This window comes from Lagopus muta, chromosome 5 (genome assembly GCF_023343835.1).
Source record: "Lagopus muta isolate bLagMut1 chromosome 5, bLagMut1 primary, whole genome shotgun sequence".
In the NCBI taxonomy this organism is placed as follows: domain Eukaryota; kingdom Metazoa; phylum Chordata; class Aves; order Galliformes; family Phasianidae; genus Lagopus; species Lagopus muta.
Genome location: NC_064437.1, coordinates 42,508,899 through 42,533,427, shown reverse-complemented (window position 1 = coordinate 42,533,427; position 24,529 = coordinate 42,508,899). Strand labels below are relative to the sequence as shown.

General features: G+C 41.4%; 1 protein-coding gene across 17 annotated transcripts in view; it reads left to right on the top strand.

Moving 5' to 3' along the window:
• ZMIZ1 (zinc finger MIZ-type containing 1) overlaps window positions 1-24,529 on the top strand; it is a 325,404-nt gene that overhangs the window by 277,530 nt on the left and 23,345 nt on the right. For 12 of the 17 annotated variants that reach the window (XM_048946996.1, XM_048946995.1, XM_048947003.1 and 9 more), the window contains 7 exons: window positions 10,694-10,808; window positions 12,990-13,207; window positions 14,617-14,815; window positions 15,764-16,054; window positions 18,274-18,456; window positions 20,751-20,925; window positions 22,179-22,365. In XM_048946996.1, coding sequence (XP_048802953.1) covers window positions 10,694-10,808; window positions 12,990-13,207; window positions 14,617-14,815; window positions 15,764-16,054; window positions 18,274-18,456; window positions 20,751-20,925; window positions 22,179-22,365 — 1,368 coding nt within the window. Of the gene's footprint in view, window positions 1-2,642; window positions 3,137-10,693; window positions 10,809-12,989; window positions 13,208-14,616; window positions 14,816-15,763; window positions 16,055-18,273; window positions 18,457-20,750; window positions 20,926-22,178; window positions 22,366-24,529 lie in introns of those variants that run through there. The other 5 variants (XM_048947010.1, XM_048947009.1, XM_048947005.1 and 2 more) reach the window with 5 other exon arrangements.

Genomic DNA, 24,529 nt, shown 5'->3' with positions numbered 1-24,529 from the left:
CTGCCCACATCCCTCAGTGCCACCTCTCCGCAGTTCTTCTCCACTATGGACAATGACTCTACCACCCCCTGCTGAGCTTCTGCCAGTGCATCTGAGAAGAAAATTTTCATAATATCCAACCTGAGATCGCATGATTATTGCATGTGGCTGTGGTATGCAGGTACAATCTTTGTAAAATAATTTAAAAGTGTTAAGGTGAAATTAAGATTGTTTCAAAGACTTTTCTTCCCTTAAAAGTGTTAAGGTGAAATTAAGATTGTTTCAAAGACTTTTCATTTTTTTTTAATTATGAAATAAATGTAATTAGGGACTGAACAGATGGTGATGTAAGACAATATACTCTGTTAAACAAACTCTGTATCTCCCAATCCTGGAAGAATGCTCTCTTTCTTTAATCCTCTAGGTCAAGATATGACAAAATCCAGCATCAGGAGAATATGAGGGAAAAAAAATCAGAATCCAAAAATGTTTCTGCAGATGTGGCATTAGTTAAAGAAAAAAAAAATGTTGAAAACAGTGTTAAGTAAGGATCCTGATGCTCGGAGTATTGTAAAAAGAAGACTGTAATTGCTTGAAAATACTGTCCCAAGACTGTTTGCCCACCTTGTCCCCTGAGATCACTAACATTAAATTTAGTATATTCCTATTATGGGAAGAAACTAGAGTAAAACCTTGAAAGAGTATTGGAGCTAAAAGCAAATTATTAGTGATCTCTAATTGAAAATTGAAAGTGTGTGACTATGAGCTGTTAATAATTAAACCTCCAATATTTTCATGTGAAAAATCTGCATTTCATTTTAGGTGAGCTAATTTTGAGGTCAGTCGTTGTGGTAAAAGGAGAGATGGGTGAGCAAGAGCTCTGAAAACAGTAATGGGCAGCTTAAATACTCCTCCAGTGCACGTTTTTCACATGTTTGGTAAAAAGTAGAGGGCGAGGATAATTTCTTATTGTGTGTACAGCACTGTGTGGGGCATCTGTATTTACTAGGTTGCCAAAGTACGTGCTATTGCTATAAGGATAATGCATGGCAATACAGCTACAACCATTTTGGTACATTGGTATGTACATGTAAGTGTACTCTTCACATTTTTTCATCTAAGCTCTCTGTATACTAGATAAAAAGTTTGGGGTTTATTTTGCGTTTTTGGTGGTTTTTTTAATAAGTGTCAGCTGATATTTTTTAAATCCCTCATAAAGACGAGGCAAGCACAATGTAAGGTATAATCTGCTGACTGAGGCAAAACCTGACCTTCCCAGGTTTTGCTCTGCCTTCAGTAGTTTTTAAAATGTAGCTCTACCTTTGAAAAGACAGCTGAAGTCCTGGTGTTTGGGGCAGAGTGAACATCCAGTTCCTAAAAGTGTCTCCTTGATTGCAATTTACTGTTCGGTGAGAAGTGTAGCTGTCTCCTGCTCGTTGCAGGAGGGCTGCCTGCAGCAGCAGATGGTTTGTGCTGTGCCTGGGTGATTCTGCTCTCCCTGTATGGAGGGGAAGGTTCCCTCTGTCAGTTGTTCTCCGCAAAACCAACTCTTTTGTGATGGCACCGGAGTTACAAATCCTTCAGCAGTGGCAACATCCTTAGTTTTTACCAATTTTGACTGCCAGCATGATAACCGTGTTGTGACACTGAGAGCTGTACTTTGCCTAGCTCTTTGATACAACACATGGGGAGTCTTGTAACTGAAGGAGGAGTGCCTGTGACCGTCAGAGCAGCCTGCGCCCTGCATGCAGCCTCGGATCGGGAGAAATACGTTCCTGCCATAAGTGATGTCAAATACGGCTTCTTTTTTACCTCCATGTTTTATGGGGGGATAATTTGGCAGCACGAACACGTGTGTTTTGTCTATACTCGATGTTTTTCTTGATGCCTTTTCATTACATGTGCCTGTTATTCATTCTGATAGTTGAGAATGGGACCCTCCCCAGGATTTCTCCGTAGATGCATTACAAAAGGAGTGAATTATCGATATATTATTGTATTTTGTTTATTCCTACTGTTCCTGTACACTTGGGTTCTTAAGTCTCCATAGTATCGCAAAGAAAGAAAAGGAAGCAGTCTCTACTAATTGCATGAGGGAGAGCTAATGGCTTTCCTAGAACAGGGTGGCTTAGAAATTCCTGCCGAAATCGCTGCCGGATTTTACATAGAGATAACAAAGACCTCTCACTGAAACAGAGCACCGACAACCTGTGCAGGCGAACCCGTGGAATTAATTACATACCGACGATGCCTTTAATAGGAATCGGTCGTTTCTCCAAATGAGAAAGCTGTTGTAAGAACGAGGAATAGCACCTCAGCTAAGGGATCGCGCATCGATGCATCTCCCCGAGCTCAGAAGGCGGGGAAGGTACCACCATCTGCTTATCCTCTCCTTTACCACTTACCTCAGCAGGGAGATGCGATAGTCCGTTCGCCGGTGTCATTGTGGCAGCCGCGGCATTCCCAGACAACTTTGACGGGCGAATTACCGGAGCCGCCTCCTGACGCCTCCCTGCCCGGCCCTTTCCGTGCCCCCCGTACCCCCCCTCGCCGTGCCCAGCCCCGCTACCGGAGCCGCCGCGTGGCCCCTGGGCGCTCAGCCTCCCGCCCCTGCCCGCTTCGCTCCCGGCCCCGCCGCGCTGCCCGGCCACCCCCCCGGCGCCGCGGCCCCGGCTCCTGCAGGCAGCCTGGCTGCCTCCTGTAAGTTGTGGCGGGGCTCTGCTGCCCCCCCGCCTCTGCAGAAAGCGGCTTTTTCCTGTTCCCTGCGAGCGTAAATCAGCTTCATCTAAAATCTCGGAAGTGCAAGTCCATCACATCTCCCTCCTTGCCGCCCGCTACACCTGCGTGAGTCAGACCGCAGCTCCCGCTGCCCCGCTCCGGCGCAGGGCTGCTCGCGGTCCCCTCTCGGGCAAAAGCAGAAGTGGAATCCGCTCACGCGTTCGGCGGTTCCTTCCCCGGTTGTTGTAGCAGTCGCTGACCTCCAGGCACTATGAATAAACAGCAAAGCCGGGAACAAAAGGAGTCTTCTGGCTGCCATTATCTCACATTAACGTAGCGGACGCGCTGCGGTGTGAACAATGTGAGTCTCGTTCGCCGATAATCAGCGAGTACCCAGGCATTCGGATTACCACGGCAACGGGCAACGGTAGCCCGCTGGGTGGGTGTGTTTTTGTTGTAGGGGAGCAGCGGGAGCGGGAGGCCAGGCGCTGCGCTGAGCAGGGTGCTGCGGGCAGCGCTCGGGGCGCGTTCCGGCACACGTGCGTAGGTCGGGCACGGGCCGAGCGGGGCTGTGCCCCCAAGTGCAATAAAGGTTAAACCTCGTTTGCCGCGCTGAAAATGATCGTAAGATAATTTCAGCGTTTCGGGAAGGTAACAGGTGGCGTGTTAACTGCAGGGCTGTTGCCGGCGGACGGTGTAAGCGGGATCCAGGCGGTAGTAGCGCGGTGCATGGGCTGCTGTGCAACATGGAGCCGGGGCGATGCTGCAGCCTGCTTTCTTTTGAGCAGAAGGATGCCATGGTCTCGCGCTGCCGGGCGGTGACAGCCCCCACGGCTCCGAAGCTGAGGGTGTTGCGGAGCGTTTCTATCGCCTACCTGCACCGTGTGATCCATGCTGAGTGCTGAGCGTTGTGACCCATGCCTCGGAGCGCGCCCACACGCGTGTACAGGGACACTGGAGAGGGCAGGAACGTGGCAGGGCTGTTTGTGAAGGGGGGCGGGTGCTCGCAGGTCCAGAAACACCCGGGTTAATCTCGTCGTTGGCCCGATGTATTTTCTGATTCCAGGGCTGGGTTTGGACGCGCCAGCTCTTGGTGAGCACGTGGCTGCCTGCAGTGTTGGGCAGCCGTGTGGCCCCCTGCAGCCAGTGGGACGGGCAGGCAGCATCCGGTCCTGCAGGCCCCGCCGGCCTCGCGGGCTTATAAAGTAAAACTTGAAGGCTTTCCATTTCCAAAGGTGCTTTCCATCACCTGCAAAGCGCTGTGGCTGTATGGATGGCTCCTGCGAGGGGTGCTGGTATCTAGCAGGGCAGCAGCAGATACCCAGCTGCAGGTGCTGTGAGCCTCCAGGCTGACAACTTGCTCTCTGCTTTCACCTACCGACTGCCTCACCTTTGCCTGCCCACCGAGCTCAGGGTCAGGACCTTTCTGTTTTTTTCAAGCAGCTCACTGGAAAGCAGTTGCCCTTCGTTTAACAGTGAATGATGTGACCTCCAATCGCTTTCAGTCTTTCTCTTCAGTTCACATTGCTTATAGCCCAGTACAGACAATGTCCAGTACTGAGACAACGCTTGAGTTAACTCCAGAGATGGCTGTTGAGTGCTTTTGGAGCCAGGAGCTTTGCACAGGGCTGTGAAATGTTTTCATCTGTTTAGAAGCAATGGACTTGAGAAGTTTTGTAGGGATAATGTGGGGAGTTGGATGTTTTTCCAGAAGACCTCAATGCTCGGAGTCACACCTTTAAGAGGTAGAGAGGGAGGTAGAATTTTGCAGAAGGTTCCAAAATGGCTCTTTTCATATTCATGTTACATAGTTGCATCTACTGATTTGTATGGGCTCTGTCAACGGGCATTTGTTGAGTGAATTATACAACGGAGCCTTAATTTATGCTGCAGACTTCTTCAAGTAATACTATTAAGTACAGAGAAGTATTTGAGGAAGGCATGCAACCCATGACTGTCATCAGTGGAAAGTAAATTTCTGCAGCCATCCAAAGCCACTGCTGGCATTCATGCTTGTTATATGATTCTCTTACTTCCTTTGTCTTTCATGTAAGTATCTTAGGGCACCTATGCACAGCACTGGCTTATAGTTTGCTTTGTGCTGAAAGGATGTTCGCACTCTTTGTTGCCTTTACAGTAAATCTTCATGTTTCCTTGCTGAGTTAGGTCGTCTTTGCATTCTTTCTATGCTGGTGTCTGCTTGCTCTGCCTCTTCCTCCCTATGAATGAGTTGTGTAGAATGGTTCCTCCAGCGTGCATAAAACACAGTACAGAAAGTCAAGTAATATCTTGTTTAATTTTTTTTTGTAATAAAATTGTTAATAATTATGCTTTCTACTACCTACAAACTGACCTAAAAATAAAGTATTCTGATGTCAGAGAGCTTTGAGATTTTCAGTGGAAATATTTCAGCCAGATGCATTAGCCATGTAAAGACAGTGCATACGTCTAAGTTGGTAAGGCATTTGTTTTGTTCCCCTGCAAAAAACAAACAAACAAACAATGAAAATGAGAAGTCAGTTGTTTCCTTCTAAATGTGAAGGTTCTCAGAAACAAAACAAATGCAGAATGTTTCTGATTGCCAGTAAGGAGAAACAAAATTCAGTTTTCAGGTGTCTTTTCTTCATAGAAGTCACAGCCACAGATTAAGTGGAAGCTTGGCCAGAAATAACAGAAATAAAAATTTCCACTCTACCTGTTACTTCTGAATGGGTTGTTAGGGCTTGCTAGCTTACTGAAATCAGCTGAAAATCAGCTGAAATCAGGGAAAAATCAGCTGAAGCCTTTCCTTTGGAGCGTTCTGGTGCTGCAGGAAACTGCTAATAGTGTTCTTGTGATTTTATTTTTAAAGACATCATTGGGTTTTGTTTATACTGATAAGAAAGTGGTAGAAATGCAGTCAGAGTCATGCCTGTTCAGGTTCAAATTCAAACCACCTTTGTGGTGTGTTCAGTGTTTGCTCTGCACCATGCAAAATAGTCTTTCTCTTATAGAGTATGCTTAGAATAGGTCTGTGGTGGAATTCCTAATCAAGAAGGATTGCTAATTGAACCCATATTGATAATTAAAGCTATGCAAGCGCTGTTCATTTGAGAAACCCAAGTGCAGCAGAACCTAAACCTGAATGAGAGCAAGTAAAGCTGCATACCTTGTGAGACAGCATGGGATAGGGAATACGTGTATGAATACTAGAGTTGTGAAGGGCTTTGTCTCCTGTTCTGACTGTGGGATTTGTCCTTTTTTTCTCACTGCAGATGAATGAGATTTTAGGGTGGAGAAGAGAGACAGAAAGGAGCCTGTAGTCTTGTTTGGAAATCGTTGTATTAGTTTGTATTAAAGTGGTGTCACCTAGAGGCTCCAGCCAAGAATACAGCCTCAGGGTGCTCCCACCATGCACACACACTCTGCTGGGGCAGAGGCACAGGCAGGGAGAGCTGCCACCTACCAGGGGTTCCTACAGCTGCTGTGAGCTTGGATTGCTCTGCTTTTGGCTATGTGCTATATAACTTGGCTTTTGGCTATGTAACTGTAGAGATTAGATCTCCAAAATTTCAGTCTGTGTTGCCAGGTGTGCACTCCTCTCTACGTGTGCTTGGGTTGCATAAGAAATGAGAAATGGTGGTCAACGTTGTGTGGGTAATCACCTGCTCTTGTTGATGTCAGTTGAAGGAGTTGTGATAGATTTTGTAGATTTAAAGCACTGTGTGGCCTGTGTGTGTGTCAGCCACCAGCCGAGTGGAGTGACTGAGCTTCGGAAGTATTACAGATTGCTGCAAAACTGCACAGTTGGCTTGAGGGTAAGGAGCAAAGAGTAGTTGCTGGAAGCCCAGTTCTGTGAAAACTGATGTCAGTGCTTGGAGGGAAAAGGTTTTTTTGAGAAAGCCAATATGTGGTGCTTTTCTTCAGTAGTTGATGGATTTTTCTGTGTTTAAAACAGGGAGTGATTTAGAAGTGTAGTGGTTTAGACACACCTGGTCTTCCCAACAAGAGGTGTGTGGCAAATCACCAGGAAGATGCTACTCCTCCACAGTATGTAAAGTACCAATTCCCTTGGGATGTGTACTTCACTAAACAGCCTGAATCTCGCTTTCCTCAATCAATGAAGATATGTAAACAGAGTATCTGATACACATACAATTGCTTTAATAACAATTGTAGTTTTAGTTATGTAAACATATTTTAAGTGCAGCATTTCCAAATAATGCCACAAATCACATGAGAGCCACACTAATTCCCTAGCTTTTACTTACTATACGGAGCCCGCTTTGTCTTTATTAGAACTAGCTGACGATCTGTGTGTGATGTAAGTTTGTAACTATTCTGAAGAGGTTTGCCATCTGATTGGCTCTGTTTTTCTAGCACTGGGAATTAAGAGATGTGCCAGTGTGCCTCTCTGGTATTTGTGCTGCATTACCAGTGGCTTCAGTAGATTTGCCAGTAGCTAAAAAATCTTTCCTACTTACAGCTTGGTCACAGTTTCACTACATCATCATTGAAGAAGTATTTCCCTTCATCTCCTTCTCTTTGCTCTATGGCTTCCTCTGCTGTTTGGCCTTTCATGCTGACCAGTAGCATGCAGAGATTCATTAACACTGTTATAAATTTAGTCCATACTCTTTTAGTGGACTCCAGCTGAGCCCAAACTGACTCACTGCCCTCCAGGATGTACTGAGAGACTTAATTACCCTCATATTGTTCAACAGGAACAACATTGCAGGCAGCACTTCATTTGGCCTGGAGACTTTGAAGCTTCTTTGCCTACAGGCTGCCATTTTCAAGCCTCAAGAAAGGGATGTCAGAAATATGCAGCCTTGTATATTAACAGCAGAAGTGACTGCTCTTTTGCAAATGACAATTGAATTGGTCATGTGTCAGTATAATACTTATATGGATTTGCCTATGATGGTGGGAGTATTCCTTTGGGTTGTCTAAGGACAGAAATGCAAGTTAAAGGAGTGGAGAAATGGAAGGGCAAGTTATCCTGAAGCTAAATGCTGTGTATTTCAGCATGTCTCACTGCTTAAAGCCAGAGAGACATTCACACAGCAGAGGTGTGTTGAGTGTCATGTCCAGTGTAGCAAGGTTGGACTCAAACGTGTGTGTAGGGGGTGATAGCTGGAGTATTGTGTCATGGGGTACAAACTGGGAGAATGCCAAATATTCCTCACTGCAGTAGCCAAAGGAAAACTTGTGCAAAGTGACATCTAGCTCAGTAAGTGCACATTAGGTGTACAGGTTGCTGTTCTGTGAAGCAATACCTGCCAGTGTTTCAGAGTTGCCGTAATTTCTGAACTAAGTTCTGTGTTGGACAACGTAGGAGTCATGTGGTTCAATGTGTGCAGTGAATGTTTCTCAACAAATCTATGTATGGCCTTTTATTCTGGCTTTCATGTGTCATGCTGAGTTTCCTATGCCAGCAGCTTTCATCATATGTCAACAGTATGGCTTCTCGAAATGACACTGTACCATAATGTGGTAAAAATTGAGTGATTTACTCTTCTTTATAATTAGATGAAATGATTGCATAATCTGCAAGAATCTAGCTCAACCTTTGCCTAACAAATGTTCTGATTCTACAGTTGGATGAATAATAGATGAATTCTTTTCTGTGTACTGTAAAGGAGAATAGGAGAAACATACTTTGGAGGCAAAGAAAATGAAGATATGGGTGCAACTTCTTATCATAAGCTATGGCATCACTAGCTCAAAGCATGAGCATGTGTATCAGCCACACTGCTTATTTGAATTAGAGGAGCCTTCAGTGACTCTGGTTTGATCCCTGTCTGTCATTACCCTTCTTACATTGTCTTTACTCCTGCACTTACAAAATATTTTCTTTGTCCCTCGGGTTTTGTTACCCGTTGGCTGCACATCATTCGTGAGTATCCAGAAATGGCTGCAGCGAGTCCTGTAAGTGCTTATGTCATAGCAGGATCTTTGTAGTCATTGAAGTATACAAGTGTCCATGCGTGCCATAAATATATGGAAAGATCGCAGGGCAGACATCATCAAAAACCATCAGAGGAGGAAATAAAGTAGGAGGCATCATTCAGAGCAGGAAAAAAGAGGAGAGCTTTGTAGTAGTCACACACTGTGAGTTAGTCATCATTCATCTCCATGTTGACCGAGGGGACTCACTGAAACATTGCGTCACTTGCAAATATTAGTCACCAAAATCACTGTCTGAGACTTTGAGGGAGACTAGGAAGATTTTTAACCTTGTAAGAGAAAATATTTTAAAGAAAAATGGGCTAAGAGGACTCACTGATTGCAAGGCATTAAATATGCCCTTATTCACACATCATTTTATATGCATGCTGTCAAGATAAACATTACCAGTCAAGCATTTCATATAGAATTAATGTTTTCCATTAATTTTCTCTAATTATTTGTTAGGGGAAATTATTTTTTCCCTAATTAAATTCTTTTCTTTTTCTATTATTACTTAATTCAATTTGGATATTTTGAAACAAACAGGTCAGTTTAAATTCATCATTATGTTCTAACACAGTGCTGCTGTGCTGACGCAGGTATATGGAATTTGTTTGAAACTTAGTAGTTGCTTATAAAATGTACTCACTATTTCATTTCAGCTTGCTGCTATTGGTATTACTAGGATTATTGGCACTTTGGACAAGGGCAGTTTTTATCACACGTGTGCTCACTTTTTTGGGCAATGTATTTCCTATTATTGAATGATTTACACTAGACTTTATGAGCTACATGAAGAGCAAACACAGATATAGTCCTTGATTTTGGCTCATGGCAGAAAAGGGAGAAGTGGCCCAAGCCTGAATGCTGTTCTGATAATACAGGAGCGTCACCTCTCTAGTCTGCCCCAGAGCCCTCACGGGGGCATAGGCGGCTTTGTTGCCTTGCCAGGTGTTGCTTGAATTACTTCTGAGGTCCCTGTAGCTTAGGCTTTGATGCACTCCTATACATTTCTAGGAGAACCTGCATAGATTCTTTGGGTATGGTAGCGCCACCAAGGATTCTAGTGATAACTGGTTATCCAAGCAAAAATGCTTTCCTTGATAAAAAATACAGGTAAGGATCTTTTGGTGATGAAAGCAATTTGTATGCTTATTAAATGGTTTTATATCTAGGTGAGGAAAGATCATGTGTATATATGTACATATATGCAAATGGAAGTCTAATTTACAAGTTAATGGTATGAGAACAAGTAAATTTCAAATCGGGATGTGTTTTATGGTGATGGATCAATGGTTACTTTCACAGAATTTAGCATATGTCATTAATTACATGGTGTGTACATATGCTGTGTTTATTTTGCAGCCATTAAAGTTTTTTTATGAAAAGAACTGTACGAAATGCTTACTTGTATCTGTGGACAAAGCTAATGGAAAAACCCAGTCTTCTCATCCACATATTTATCTGAAAGATGTGGTGTATATCTGCAGTTGATTTTCTAGCATGCTGATTAGCTAATACTGTTTTTGGCATGCAGCTTATCCGTTGTGTAGGAGAACACTATCTGAATTTCAATTTACTTTTCAAAATGATGTTGAACTGCTATTCCTTTAAAGACTCTTCTGGCCATTTGAGGACCCAGTGCAGACAGTGGAGCTGCAGTCTAGTCTCAAAATCTAATTGAATTGTTATGAGGCAGCTGAAGAAGTGATTGTTGAAGAGCTTGAGATGGATTGCAAAAAAATAAGTGCTTCTGAGCAACTGGCGTAGTGTCCCCGTTTGAAAATCTGCCCTTGAGTTTATTTTTACTTTCACTGGTATCAGACCTTTATGGTAAAAGCCCTGTATTTTGATATAATCAAGGAATTCATTAGTTCCGTGTGGTTTTGGTGAGATCACATTGCTATTAAAGAAGAAACTTTATGCCTCTGGAAGTGCTAAGCTAAGAATGGAAAAAGGAGTGGGGAGTTAAGGTAATGTGAGGTGTTAATCCTGTGTTCCCACCAGCAATTTGCCACCATTTAACCTTTCAGAATCTCATTCTCCTAAACGTTTGTTTTCACAGTGATGGGTCTTTCCCTTACGACTCTGTTCCCTGGCAGCAAAATACCAACCAGCCTCCAGGTTCCTTATCAGTGGTCACCACGGTATGGGGTGTGACTAATACCTCTCAAAGCCAGGTAAGCTTCTCTTTTATGTTGCCTCCCTGCTAGATTTGTGTTTTGATTAATGCTTGCAAAATGGAAAGCTTTTGGGAAAATTCTCTTACAGTCATTAACATGTCTTCTCTTTGTTGTGCTTACTGCTTTATTTTTTTCTTTTTCTTTTCTTTTTTCTTTTTTTTTTCTCCAGTTTTGTTCTTTTTGGAAGCATCAGAAAGGAGGTGACTGAGAGCTTCAATCAGCAATCCTCTTAGCTGCATATATATGTCAGAATAGGGTATAGCACATATTTAAGTACTACAGGCATGACTTTGTCACCTCTTTGTAAACCTCTTAGGAATTCTAGTTTGAGTTTTTTTATTAAAAAGAGTGTTTCTGTCTAGATTCTCAAAATGGCAACTTCTGTTGGTTTTACCTGGGTCTGTTGTTGCGTACTGTGGGCTTCTGAGATCTGTTTGCAAACTCTACCTCCATGCCGAGGTACTAACTACCAAATGTAGGTTGAACTCTCTTCAACCTCACTGTTGATGCTGCCTAACTTCGCTAATGTATTTCAGTATGCCTTGGAGTAAAAGCAAGATCTGGCTTCCAGGCAAGAGACATATTTATGTGATTTTCATTCCATTCTCTCCATCTTTACTTCTCTTTCTCTTCTCCAAAGATAATGCTGTGCAAAATTATGCTGTATGAAGGAAGCAGCTTTAATGAAAAGGATACGGGTTATCTCTGATAGTGTGCTCTCCAAGGGTTTTGACACGTCATACTCTCAGACAACATTGCCCCTTTTTACACCATGCATGAAGTGCCTTAAACACATTGCCATGTTTTGTGGGCACAAGTGATGTGTAAATCCAACCTGGTTTTTCCATGTTTCTCAAATCAAACATTATTAGATCCCTTACCAAATTTTTCTGTTTGTTTGTTTTAAAAGTTTGGTTAGAAAAATAAAAACAAAAATGTTGTAAATTGAGTCATTTTAAAAAGTAATCATTCAGGAGCAAAGTCATATAGATAGTCACGTGGCAGTTATGTGAACGTTGTGGCACAGTCTTCCTTCAAAAAATACAGATAGGTAACACTTACCAGACCTCATTTATTACTGTTGATTTCTTTTTAAAAACAAGGTCTCCCATCTGGGAGAGGAACAGTTTAGTAAATATAAACATATAGGTCCATAATAACACTGGCCAGAAAATGAGAAGATAGTCCATTGCAGAAATGTTTCACACTTAAGATGGAAAAAGAAAAAATGATTCGGTGTTTTGTTCTATCTTAAGAACAGTGTTATATTATTTAAGCTCTTCATGGTACTACAGAGGAATGTGCAATAAAAGAAAACAAGTGTTTTGGTAAAAAGAAGAAAATGCTTCTTCAGAATTACTGCGTGGAAAGGGTGAAACTCTGAAACGTGAGGGTTGGCTGTAGCTGTTCAGAGCAGATTGAGACAAATGGCAAGGTTTCCCATAAGTCTTCATGCTCCCCGAGGAGATGAGCTGGACTCACAGATCTGGTATCACAAATCTCAAAACTGGATAAACTCAACACCACCTTGTGGTTTGGTCTTTTGCAAAAATTGTAACTTCTAAATTTCTTCATAAACAGCAGGCAGATTTCCATGCAGATAATCCCTGTACCGTCATGCTTACATCTCAAAGAAAGTCATGTCATCTTTGGTTCAATTGAAAATAAATAAATTAATTAATTAATTAAAATGAGCAAACCAAATTGTACAAAACAGTCTAAGCCATGGAAATACATACTCCTAATAGTTTTTGCATCTGTAACATTCTTTACAGTATGTCTGTAGGGCTGGATACTTGTAAGTCATTTTGAAGTCCTACATAAACAAAACAAACTGAAAATATAGAATGTGCTTTCTCTTAATTGAATCCGTGTCACCTAAAGAATATGGATCTAGCAGGTCTTTATTGAAACTTTTTAGTAAGTGCTCTCGTTAACTAAGTGGAATTTAAACTGCCCTCTGTGAAGGAGAATTAGATATCAGAGACTCTTGATAGTTTGAAAATGGGTAAAGGAGAGATCATCAGAAGCCAGTGCATCTAGGCTTCTGCAAAACACATGCTTAGAGTTCAGAGTACAAGATGGTTATATCGTAATTTATTGATTCCATCAAATCAACACAATTTGCTTGATGTAGTTCAAAGTACATCCCCTTACTCTCATGTTTCTTACTCACAGGTGCTGGGAAATCCAATGGCAAATGCTAACAACCCTATGAACCCAGGAGGAAATCCCATGGCTTCTGGGATGACTACCAGCAACCCGGGAATCAACTCCCCTCAGTTTGCTGGACAGCAGCAACAGTTTTCAGCCAAGGCAGGCTCCACTCAGCCGTATATACAGCAGGGCATGTATGGGCGACCCAACTACCCTGGAAGTGGAGGCTTTGGTGGGAGGTAAGATTTACCTGTGTGAGGTGGAAAAGGAATGTAAATAGTTGATGAAGCTTGTTTTAGTGATGTGATCAAAGTGTCACACACTCATTTTGATGTGTTAAGTCTCAGTAGCTATTTTATGCTGGTTAACTAAAATGCATACTGCTCTTATAGCTTCAGAAATCAGCTACCCAAACTACAACAGAATTCATTGCAGTAAATGGAAACGGCTTAGGTCAATCAATTAGTTCTAATAAACCCCCCAAATAAAGTTCTAATTAAGAGAGATTGTTAAATAGACCACAGGCTTAGGAATGATTAACATTTAATAAGGCCAGGTTGTGAAAGATATTGATGACATAATTTATGGCTTGTATGGAGAAATAAACTTGAGCATTAGGCAACAGTAGATTCTTATGGATGGAGTATTTCTGCCCAAAGGCTTGCAACACAGCAGGCATTTTGGAAAAAAAAAGAATTATAAAAATGGAGGCGGCGTAGATTTTGTTAAGAGATGTGATCTTATTGTGTATTTGTTTTGTTTTGGAGAAGTAAATAATGCATTTGCAAGATAGGTCTAAAGTAATAGCCCGGGCTTTGTTAAATTTTGATGTTCTGTGTCTGTCCTTTGTAAAGAAGAGTAGTAAGTCCACTTAACAGAAACCACTATTTATGGCCTCTCAGCAAAAACTGCTGGAAAGGTTGTTAACATAATCAGTCTAGTGTAAAGAATATAAGCTTAGGACTTGTATGTCTTGATCTCTCACCTCTGCCACTGATCAACTGAGTGACCTTGAACAAACCATGAAGTTTCTGTACCTCTATGTTAACATCTCTAAAATGGACACAGTAGTACTGACCCATATTTATAAAGATACTTGAAGTCTTGGAGTTGAAAAGACAGGATTTTGTTTCATTTATATTATGACCAGTAGAAGACCTGGCTAGGAACTGCAGAATTAATTGTGCAAGATCTGGAAGGAGCTGATTGCAGTGGGTCTCTCCTGGCTGTTCTGCTCAGGTTGAGGGAGGAGTTCTTTTGCACTTGGCATAGTTTGCCACCAAGGCAGGTGAATGTGCTTCTGTGGAGGCAGCTGTCTGTTCATGCTGCTGTGCAGTCTGCCCCTAAATTATTGCAAAATGGAGCACGCATTAACTTTTTGGATTTCAGCTCAATTTCTTAGTAAGCTGCAGAGCTGCTGCAAAGCAGTTTAGTGCCCTCCAGCAAACAACCAGGGGGAGATGCCTTGCAGTCCTAGTGGCACGTGAGCAGCTCTTGTATCTCACGCACTGAATTCCTCCTCCTGCTGACTCTCACTGGGAATTAGTAACATAGTTTTGAAACAGTTCTTCTGGATGTGGAACACAGAAGTTCAGAACAAAACCAGACACGTCTCAATTGTTTCTTTCTATCTTTTTTTCCTGGTCAGTTACCCTGGAGGCCCCAATACTCCCGCAGGGATGGGCATCCCGCCGCACACCAGGCCACCAGCTGATTTCACCCAGCCAGCAGCTGCTGCTGCCGCTGCTGCAGTTGCAGCTGCAGCTGCTACAGCAACAGCTACGGCAACAGCCACTGTAGCAGCCCTTCAGGAAACACAGAATAAGGACATGAACCAGTATGGACCGGTAAGAATGTAGCCCCTATGACTTCATATCTGCCTGATTTGGACCGTCACTGGGAACTGGGCTGCCTTCCCTTTATTTATTTAGGGTGCCAACCTATATTTTTGCATGAGCATGGTTATAAATGCTTATGAGAAACTTGTGGAATAAATGTTGTTATGAGTTGAAGTGCCCCATTTTTCCCCAAAAAGTCTGTCTTCATAGATTGTCCCTTTAAACAGTCAAAGATTACCTGAAGTTACGGGGACATCTGATGAATGTGTTATTTCTGCCTTTGCTAGTCCTGTGAACCTCTAAACTTGAGTATCTGGTGAAATGTTTCAGAATCTCAAAAAAGGTTTTGTATTGCTTGAGTAATTGCTTATTTTGCCAACTGCAGTCAGTTTGTTTTCTCCCTTCAGACAAGGAAACAACAATAGAAAGGAGATTTGCTTTTTAATAATTCTGTCTGCCTGAACGGCTATGTGAGACATGCATTTCTGGTGATCCATAGCCTCCAGCACATCATGATTTGCTGTAATATTTTTTTTTTCTGAAAACAAACAAGGGTTCGATTGCTTCAAATTTTCTCTTTAGCAAACCTCTCAGAGTTTTGAAATATATAGGCCGGTATGCCAGATGATGTAATGAAGGATAGCACAAATTGTAGCACAGTGCTGTATGTATGTAGCGAGCTTTGTAGCCTAACCATTATAGACTAGCATTTTGAAACTGTTGCTCATTGTAGACGTGCCTGTCTGTCTCTCTTATGTCTTTTATGATTCTAAGTGAGCTTTTATTATAAATAACATCACCACCTATCAAAAACTGGAGAACGTTAAAGGAAAATGCGACATAACACATCCCTTTCTTTTCCCCCTCTCCCCCCAAAAGCATGTTCAGCCCCCTCTTCCCATTTTAAATGCATGTCGCATTTTATTCTTTTTTTTTTTTCTTCTTCTTCCGTTGAAGGTTTGTTCCTCTTTCCAGATGGGTCCAACTCAGGCTTACAACAACCAGTTTATGAACCAGCCTGGTCCTCGTGGCCCTGCTTCAATGCCAGGCAACATGAACCCAGCAAGCATGGGAGCAGGAATGACACCTTCCAGCATGAGTGGGCCACCCATGTCCATGAACCAACCTAGGCCTCCTGGAATGAGTCCCTTCAGCACCCATGGGCAGAGGATGCCTCAGCAAGCCTACCCAGGCCCACGGCCTCAGTCTTTGCCTATACAGGGCATAAAGAGACCATACCCAGGAGAGGTAGGAAGTTCTCTAGTTTATTTTATTTAGTATAGAGCATTATTTTGGCTGAAGGTTGCTATATGCTAAATAATGTGTGATACACTTCACTCTACGATAACTATATCTTTGTTCCAAACTTGATAGGAAAACTGCTTGTAAAATATGAGTGACAGCAGCTATTGATTTTTAGCTTCTGAAGTACTCAGATTGGTCCTTGATATGTTAGTCAAAATTATAGTCATTAAAATCAAGAAAGGCCCCAAACCATCTGAGTCTTCAAAATGTCACTTTGAGGTTCTCATGCTAGGTGGTAGAGTCATAGACCTTAAGCAGACTTCCTTCACAAGTGTGGATTTATTTCGCTTGACAGCTTCAAAGACATGCTGAAGGGTGACATACTTCATTTGAGCCCAGAACGTATGTGGTCTGCATTTTCTTGAATGGTTTTATTGTTCTAAGGAAGTACAGGGCAGACATTGTATAAACACCAATAGTAGTAACATTTATTTTGAAGACCAAATGCTTTCCGAACTTCTTTAGGTTTGATTTTCATGAGTGCTTAGATGAATATAAATCATGCTGAGCTCGTGTCCCTTTGTGTCAGCACTTACCTAATATAAGTTTATTTGGAGTGTGGTATTTCTCATGCTGTTATGTGAGACCTGAGTGGCTTCATATGCAAAATTATTTTGCCATTGTGATTTGTATTGTAACTTCGGACAGTATAATTAGGGTCAAAATGATACAGAGATTAAGACAACTAAAGGTGCAGGCAGATGTGCTTTTGGATTTTAAAATGCACAATGGCATTTTACTATTAAAATTGGTGAGAATTAGGCAGTAGGTGCTTTTGAGAATTCTATCCATTACCTGTCCGCATCTGTATGTGCCTAAATGTCTTTATAAATCTAGCCACCAGTTACTGGCTTCAGATATAATTTCCTGGTGAAATTATGTATAAAACAGAGACTATAGTAATAGCTATAACTCAGCTGTAAGGCTTTCAATATTATTATTTTTCCCCAAATGTAATAACAATAGTAAGAGTTTATAGAAAACATACAGCAAAGAGTACTATGGCATGCACGTATTATAGCAAGCATTATTTCTAGAGCTGCATTTATGTATTCAAGACTAGTTTTTTCCTAATGCATAAACTGCTTTTTAAAAAATCTGGAATAAAAAAAATAATAATAAAAAAAAGAAAAGGAGGAATTGTTTCTCTGGAAAGGTCTTTCACTCTGTAGAGTGAATGCTACCACTTACTCTAAAATTATAAAAGTAAAAAATACTTATGACTTCATGTTTTAGGGAAGGCTGTGGCTTCTGTTTTTCTGTTTCAGAAGCAACTTTGTAGTCATAACTGAATATGATCATGTTCTCAATAAGTTAATACTGATCAGAGCCTAACTGTTGCATGCTTGCTAGTCTGAGAGTGTGCAAATTCTGTCGCTGCTATTTGTATTTTGGTTTTTGAGAGCTTAGCTTATGGAGACTTCTTATTAATCAATTAATCATCAAATTGGCATTTTATTACCTTTGAAGTTACAGTTTTCATTATTTTGATTCCAGAGATGGGCACAGTACTCACAAGAGTTAGCAAGGTGTTTGTGACAAATACCAACTCATATTTAGCTCGGGTACAGCTCAGCACTGTCACTCAGGGCCAGGGTGGCAGCTGTGTTGAGCAGTAAGAATGTGTTATTCTGTGCACATTCCAGAGTTACTATATTTTTAAGGTACTTTTTCTTTCTGTGCTTCCATTCTCCATCTGGAAAAGGAAATACAAGGATGTTGCTGGTAGTGCATGTAAAAACAGAGATATTGTGAACATTTCACATTTTTACAATTCTAGGTTTCTTTTTGAAACCAGAATTTCCTTTTGAACCATAAAGGTAGCATAAACAGAGGATTGCGGGGACTTAACAACACCATAAGGGTTGTGTGTGTGTGTGTGTGTGTGTGTGTGTGTGTGTGTGTTGAGATGCAGGGGAAAATGTATGTATTTGATCTTATCAGTGCGTGGGACTTTCACTCTTTTGAGTGAATATTCACTTCCAAGCATCAGGGCGCTCATTTAGGCATGAGTGACGCTAAATGAAGGAATATTCACTTGGAGATTTGATTTTGTTCTGTTTTGAATCTACCACGTAATATATACTAACAATCAATTCAGGACAGTTGCTTGCCAGAAATAGATCTTTGTTTTGTTTTCTTTCATCTCTATTGTGAAATAGCCAAATTATGGAAACCAGCAGTACGGACCAAATAGCCAGTTTCCAAACCAGCCTGGTCAGTATCCCACTCCCAATCCTCCAAGACCCCTTACATCTCCCAACTATCCTGGACAGAGGATGCCAAGCCAGCAGAATACAGGGCAGTACCCTCCTCCAACAGTCAACATGGGGCAGTATTACAAGGTAAGCATTTTTAGATTATCAGTTCTTGTTCCGGTAGACATTTGTGGATGAAGTCATATTTATGGCTTCTTAGCTACTGCTTTTACATCATTGAAGGAAAGACAGAAAAAGATACAGTGCTTATACTCATGTTCTAGATATCACAGGAACAAGTTTCTCAGCCAAGTTGGATTGCAGTTTCAAACCAGTTCATAAAGAAAACTGAATGTTACTGCGACTCGTTAGGAGCTCTTGGTTTCACTTTAAATATAGTTTATAAAAATAAGTACATAATGGATACAGCTGTAAAATTTTCACCTGTTTATTGACAAACTACAAGAATACAGCTTTGGAAATTTGTAATAAACAAATTCCACATTGCAGCATCCCAATTTCAGACCTGCAGTGGTCACTGTGAGGTTAAACCAGACCAAAATTAAAAGCCGTTCCAGCTGTAGAATTCATGTTCAGTACTGAAGTTTGCATGACTTTCGCCCACTTCTCCCTGTTTTCTCTGTTGTTGGGTTGTTTTTTTTGTTAGTTCTGGGGTTTTTTGTTGTTGTTGTTGTTGTTGTTGTTTTCCTGTGCTGTTTGTTGGGGCAAGAAGTAGAATTGTTTGTGTGTTGTATATTTTTTATGGAATTATCCTGATTGCTTCTGATTATCCATGTTGAGTTTTACTGAAGACCGTCTGAAGTTTGACGTCTCTTGCACATGGATACTTCAGTGAATATAAAAATTGAGAGGACTGTGGATGGTCTGATCTGCTCTTAAAACATTAGCTCTAGGTTACTTTCTCATTTTGGAGATTGGAAGGTGCAAATTTGTCTTGGATTGGAATTTCTTGTGTGAATCACACAGAAAACACACCGCTGAAAAAGGAGCCAAAAAAAAAACCCAAACCCTTTTCTATAGAGTATCTGCTCTACGTGCAGCCAAGCTGTCCACTGCAGCATGACCCATGAAATCCTGTTGCATCATAGCAGCTTTTGCAGAAGAACACAACAAGGTGAAAGATCCACAACCACTGCAGTTCCAGTGTGGTCAATTATGCCAAAATAACAGCAGAAGATTCCTTTGAAGTTTTGAAGTGACAGATTTAAAATATATATTTTACATTTGTTTATTTTGGCTGGGTTTGAAGTTTTTTTTTTTATGGAATAGTTCTGATGGGGGATTTGTGCTCTTTCCAATGCATTTTGTATTCAAATATAGACCGTTCATGGAAACAGTTAGAAAATAACTTGTCAAGAAGGGAGATTATCTCTGGCTAGGGAAAAAAATGAAAATTCCATAGATGAAGCCTAAACCTGTGGACTATAATGGCTGTGGAGACAGGAACTGTATGTTTTAATGAAAAGAAAAAAAAAGAACGCACGCACACAGAAATGTAGGATGGAAAAGTAAAGACTTAGAATATAGCTCTCTTCTTGGGTACATCAGAGTACCTTACTTAGCAGCATGGTATTTAGATGTGGAATCAGATTTGAAGTGCTCATATTTTGGCTGCTTGTAAGGATGTTCATCTTGTGATGCTCTGTTATGTGTGTACTTAAGGTACACTAACTATTAAAGGAGGGTGCCAGGCAGTTGCAGTTTTGTTTAGTATCATCATCTTGCACATTATTCTTACTGGTTTATTCTGTTACCTCTACCCTTCCCCTTAATTGCAAGAAACAAAACCAATGGTGTTTTAATACTAGAACTACTATATATAATTAACCATCTGTTTTCTTTTAGCTAGTCTCATTTAGCAGCAGACAGAGAACAGAGTCAAACTGTAGATGCATAGAATAAAACAGATCCCCTGAGCCTCAGAGCTTTTGTTCTGAGTAGGTGAATTGGACAGGAATGGAAAAAAAGGGTAGATGGAAGGGAAAGGGTCACAGACATTCTAATTCTGTGTCCTTGGATTTTGTTTTTCGTGTAGGCTTTTGAGCACTGGGGCCTTTTTGGAAGGAAACTAAAGAGGTGCAAAGGGCTGGATGGGCTGGAGTGGTGTGGAGAAACTGAAATGGTTGTGGAAAGAGAGCGTTCGGTGGAACGCAGTAAGCGTGTTAGCAGCCTTGGTTTTTGTCTGGTCATTGCTTGAATGAAACTGGCTGGTCTGCTGGATCCAGATCCTGCTTACTTCTTCTGGTCTGCCTCTTCCCTGAAGGCCTCATGGGACATCCTGTGGTTTCTCTTCCTTCTGGAGACAGAAGAGCCTTCCCTCTTTGTTTGTAGTCGTTGATGTTTAATAACAGTACAATTCACAGAGCTTATTATTGTTACTTTCAGACTGCAATAACAATGTGATGTTATTTATTTTCTAGCCATCAAGGCCTGTACCTGTGGCAAATTACCCTCATTCACCTGTTCCAGGAAATCCCACGCCACCTATGACTCCAGGGAGCAATATTCCTCCATACCTGTCACCTAACCAGGATGTCAAACCACCATTCCCACCTGACATTAAGCCAAATATCAGTGCTTTACCACCACCTCCAAGTGAGTAGTAGCAACCAGAATACTTCTCCTGTCATTTATTGTCCCTTCATTCTTTGCCACATACATTTCAGTCTGGAAACCAGGTTTGATTGCTGCTCTGGGAGAGGCTCAGATTGCTAAGTTATAATAGGTGGCATGGCCCTGCTGCACAGCACAGACTCTGCAGAGTGAGGAAAAAGGAAAAGAAAAGATTACTGTCCCCTCCTAAAATAGAGCATTCCAAGAACTTCTTCAGTGCTAAAGTATTCTTTACACATTTCTTCAAAGTATTCCTTTGATACGCTTCCTGATGATAAAACATTTAATTTTGAGCTGTGTTATGTGTGCTTGGTAGGCTTGTTGATTGTATGAACTTTTATTGTGGTATATTTTGTTCAAGGGCAAAGCCATTCATTGAACATAACAGCAGAATGGCATATGATGTGAATATTTATAGTGTTGTCTCTATTGTGATCCATACAGGCTTAAGAATATTCAGTAGTGTGCCAAAAATTGATATATGTTCCTTTCAAAGTCACTCAACCTCACAGCTACATTTGGCTGGGAATAGGGAAGGAATAACAAGATCTCTCTGGCTCTATAATAGCACAAGATGTTTGATGTTTTGCTGTGACTGATGAACAGTAGGAGTTATTACTTACTAGGGAATTGGGAGAATCTTTGTTTCCTAAAAAGGACTTCTGCTGCATTAGCACTTTGCAGCCAGTCTTTGGAATTCAGGATAGCTGAAAAATGAAGTAGAAGAAAGTGATTGCAGTATTGTTTGGGCAAAAACATAGTATTTAAAGGCATTTGGCCTGCACTGTTTAGCTGTAAATTACCACAAAATCTTGTGTTACTAGATCAAGTAGCAATTGTGTGCTAGTATATTTGATCTTGGGAAAGGTTCAGCTGAAATTAATTGGGTAATGTTTTTCCCTGTTCAAAGCAGAAGAAATAGCTAAACATCATTGCTGTTGGCCATAATCAAGAGTTGTCAGTCTTTTTGCTGAGAGAGTAAGGCTGGACACCAAACCGATGCAGTGATAAAAACACAAGTTCTTGACACATTGTTGCCCAGAATAAAAGGAGAATAAGAGTCGGGTTTTCCATTGTTATCAGCTTGAGCCTTTTCACTTGCATTGACTAGATCCTGTAGCTACTTGTGTCTTTCTTTTGTGCGTGTATGAACATGCAAAGTTAAACCCAGTAGCAGATCGCTGTGCCATTTGTTACTATTCTGTATAAATATACACATTATTATTGCACTGCAGATGCTAAAGGGAAAGTTCATGCTTTCTCTCCCTCTTCGATCCCAGCCAACCACAATGATGAGCTGCGTCTGACATTTCCCGTGAGGGATGGTGTTGTGTTGGAGCCCTTCCGGCTGGAACACAACCTGGCAGTCAGTAACCATGTCTTTCACTTACGGCCAACTGTTCATCAAACGCTGATGTGGAGGTAAGCTGAGTCTTGTTGTGAAGAAGTCTTGCACCAGCGATGGAGAATTGGCAGGCCGTGTGAACTTCATTTAGGTTTGCCATTTCACTTCAAAAATTGTGGCCTAGATAGGAAAGGTCCCCTTTATGCTCAAAGATGGTATCACCTGCTGATTTCCAAAGGCAGCGTGTTCTAAAATACTTCCTGATGGATGTTGCATTTCCTTGCTGATAGCACACTCTGAAAAGTCGTTGTAACCATTTCATCATTTCTGCTCTGGGTAGAATGAGTGCGGGATGTGCGTGACCAACACTGGTTCAAACTTTGATGTAGCAGACTCTGAAGCTCTAGGTGCTCTGTGACCTGTGAAATATTAGTTGCAGGTATAGCTAAAATTAAATGGCTGAATATCTGATAATTAAAAATAACATGCTAAAGAGGAACCCAGTTTAGATGCCTGATAGCATCAGTTGGAGAGAAAACTGCTTAAATCCTCCAAAGTTTTGAAATTGATTTCATACATCCCCTCTTTTCTGTGAATCCCCAAATAAGGATGGATCAGAAATACAGAACATAGCTTCCCATACATGAAGTCTTCTGTTTTTCAATTACAGCAAATGCTACTTTTCCTGTACAGAAAAGTAGTTTTCCTAGGTGATAGGAATTTAATTTGGATTTGCATGAGTGATTCCAGCTTATGTGCTGCTTTCAACATTTAGATCAGCTTACAATCAGAGCCAGATTTCTTTTTCTATGTTTTCAAATCCTGCCAAATAACTCTGTCTCCTGTTTTTCTCGGACAGTATTTCAGTGTTATCCTGTTTTCTGGTTGCACTGTTTGAAGCTCTGTGCACTGTGGAGCTTGGATAGCCGCTCACTGTCTTGTACAGAGATTGTTTTACGGGGGTTGCAGTTGAGGTGGTAAAACACTGCATCTTCAGCACATTTTCGGTTATGCCTTCCTTACTTTCAGCTTCTTCAGAGCCTGGATCAAATACACCCTGGCCTAAATGGGACTAATAACTTGTAGTTTCAGCTTTTTCCACCTGAGGACCTTCTTCCCATTTACTGGAATTTGTTTGAGACTTCTGTTTTTACAGCATGGACAAAGCACAAGGTGTTCTGGGGTAGCAGAGAGATGTGCTGGGTTCTCTGCCCCCAGGATGGACTCTGGCTCTAAAGCTGGGACTGGTCATAGGATACAAGAGTGGTTTGCTGCCACAGTGCCCAAACTTGAGGTAGCCTGGGGGTTAGAAGTGAGAGAGATTTCAGACAGACCACATCCAATAATTAACACCTAACTTTGAGGTCAGTTATTGCTTACTTGAATTTCATTATCGTGGAGTACTGGAAGCAGAGGGAGTTTTGGCAGTTATTTGCTGGTTCTTATTAATAAGTAATCACTACTGGGGATTGTGCTGGCTCATTCAGTAGATTTATAGTGCTGCACTGAGGCATGAGGCTGTTTCTTAATATCTGTTCTTTCTTTCTGTTCGTTCTTTCTTCCTTAGCTCACCAAACACACAGCCTTTATTTAAACTCATTTTAATGAAGACTCGTAGGTAAACTGTGCTCAGGTCTACTGTTTTGAAAAGCTTGTCAGTGGTGGGGAGAACGGATGGTCCTGTAACAAAGTCATTGCAAATGTACCTCAGGGCTGGATGGATTCCAAAAAAATGAATTAGCCACATGTGTGGAAAGATTTTGTTTTTATAGAGATGATGGCATTGAGCCAGTTCTGAATATTTTTCTGCCAGTTAAAATATTCAGCAGAACCTCTCACATGTACACCCATAACGAACTGTTTTTGTCCCCATTGGGAACTTTTCATGGTTATGAGAAGCAGAAGATTGAAAGCAAGAAATTGAAGCTGGCTTGAAGCTGGCTCAATCTTAGCACTACTTAGTTATTAGCAGAGACCTGCTGGGGGGCTGTGTGCTAAGAACACGAAGGTCTCCTAATCTCTGTTCTCACCCTGAGACTTTCAGCAGACCTGGCCAGAGTTCTCAGGAATGCACATAATCCATTCGGGTTTTATATTAGAGGCACTGAAGCTTGCTTCCCTCTGGGTTTCAGTGGTTGCTGTATGTTCTCATGAGATGAGAATTTCCGGTAGATCTTGAAGAGATCTTTCAAAACTTATGAGTAAAATACTAGAAAAAAAAACATCTAGGAACACTTGATA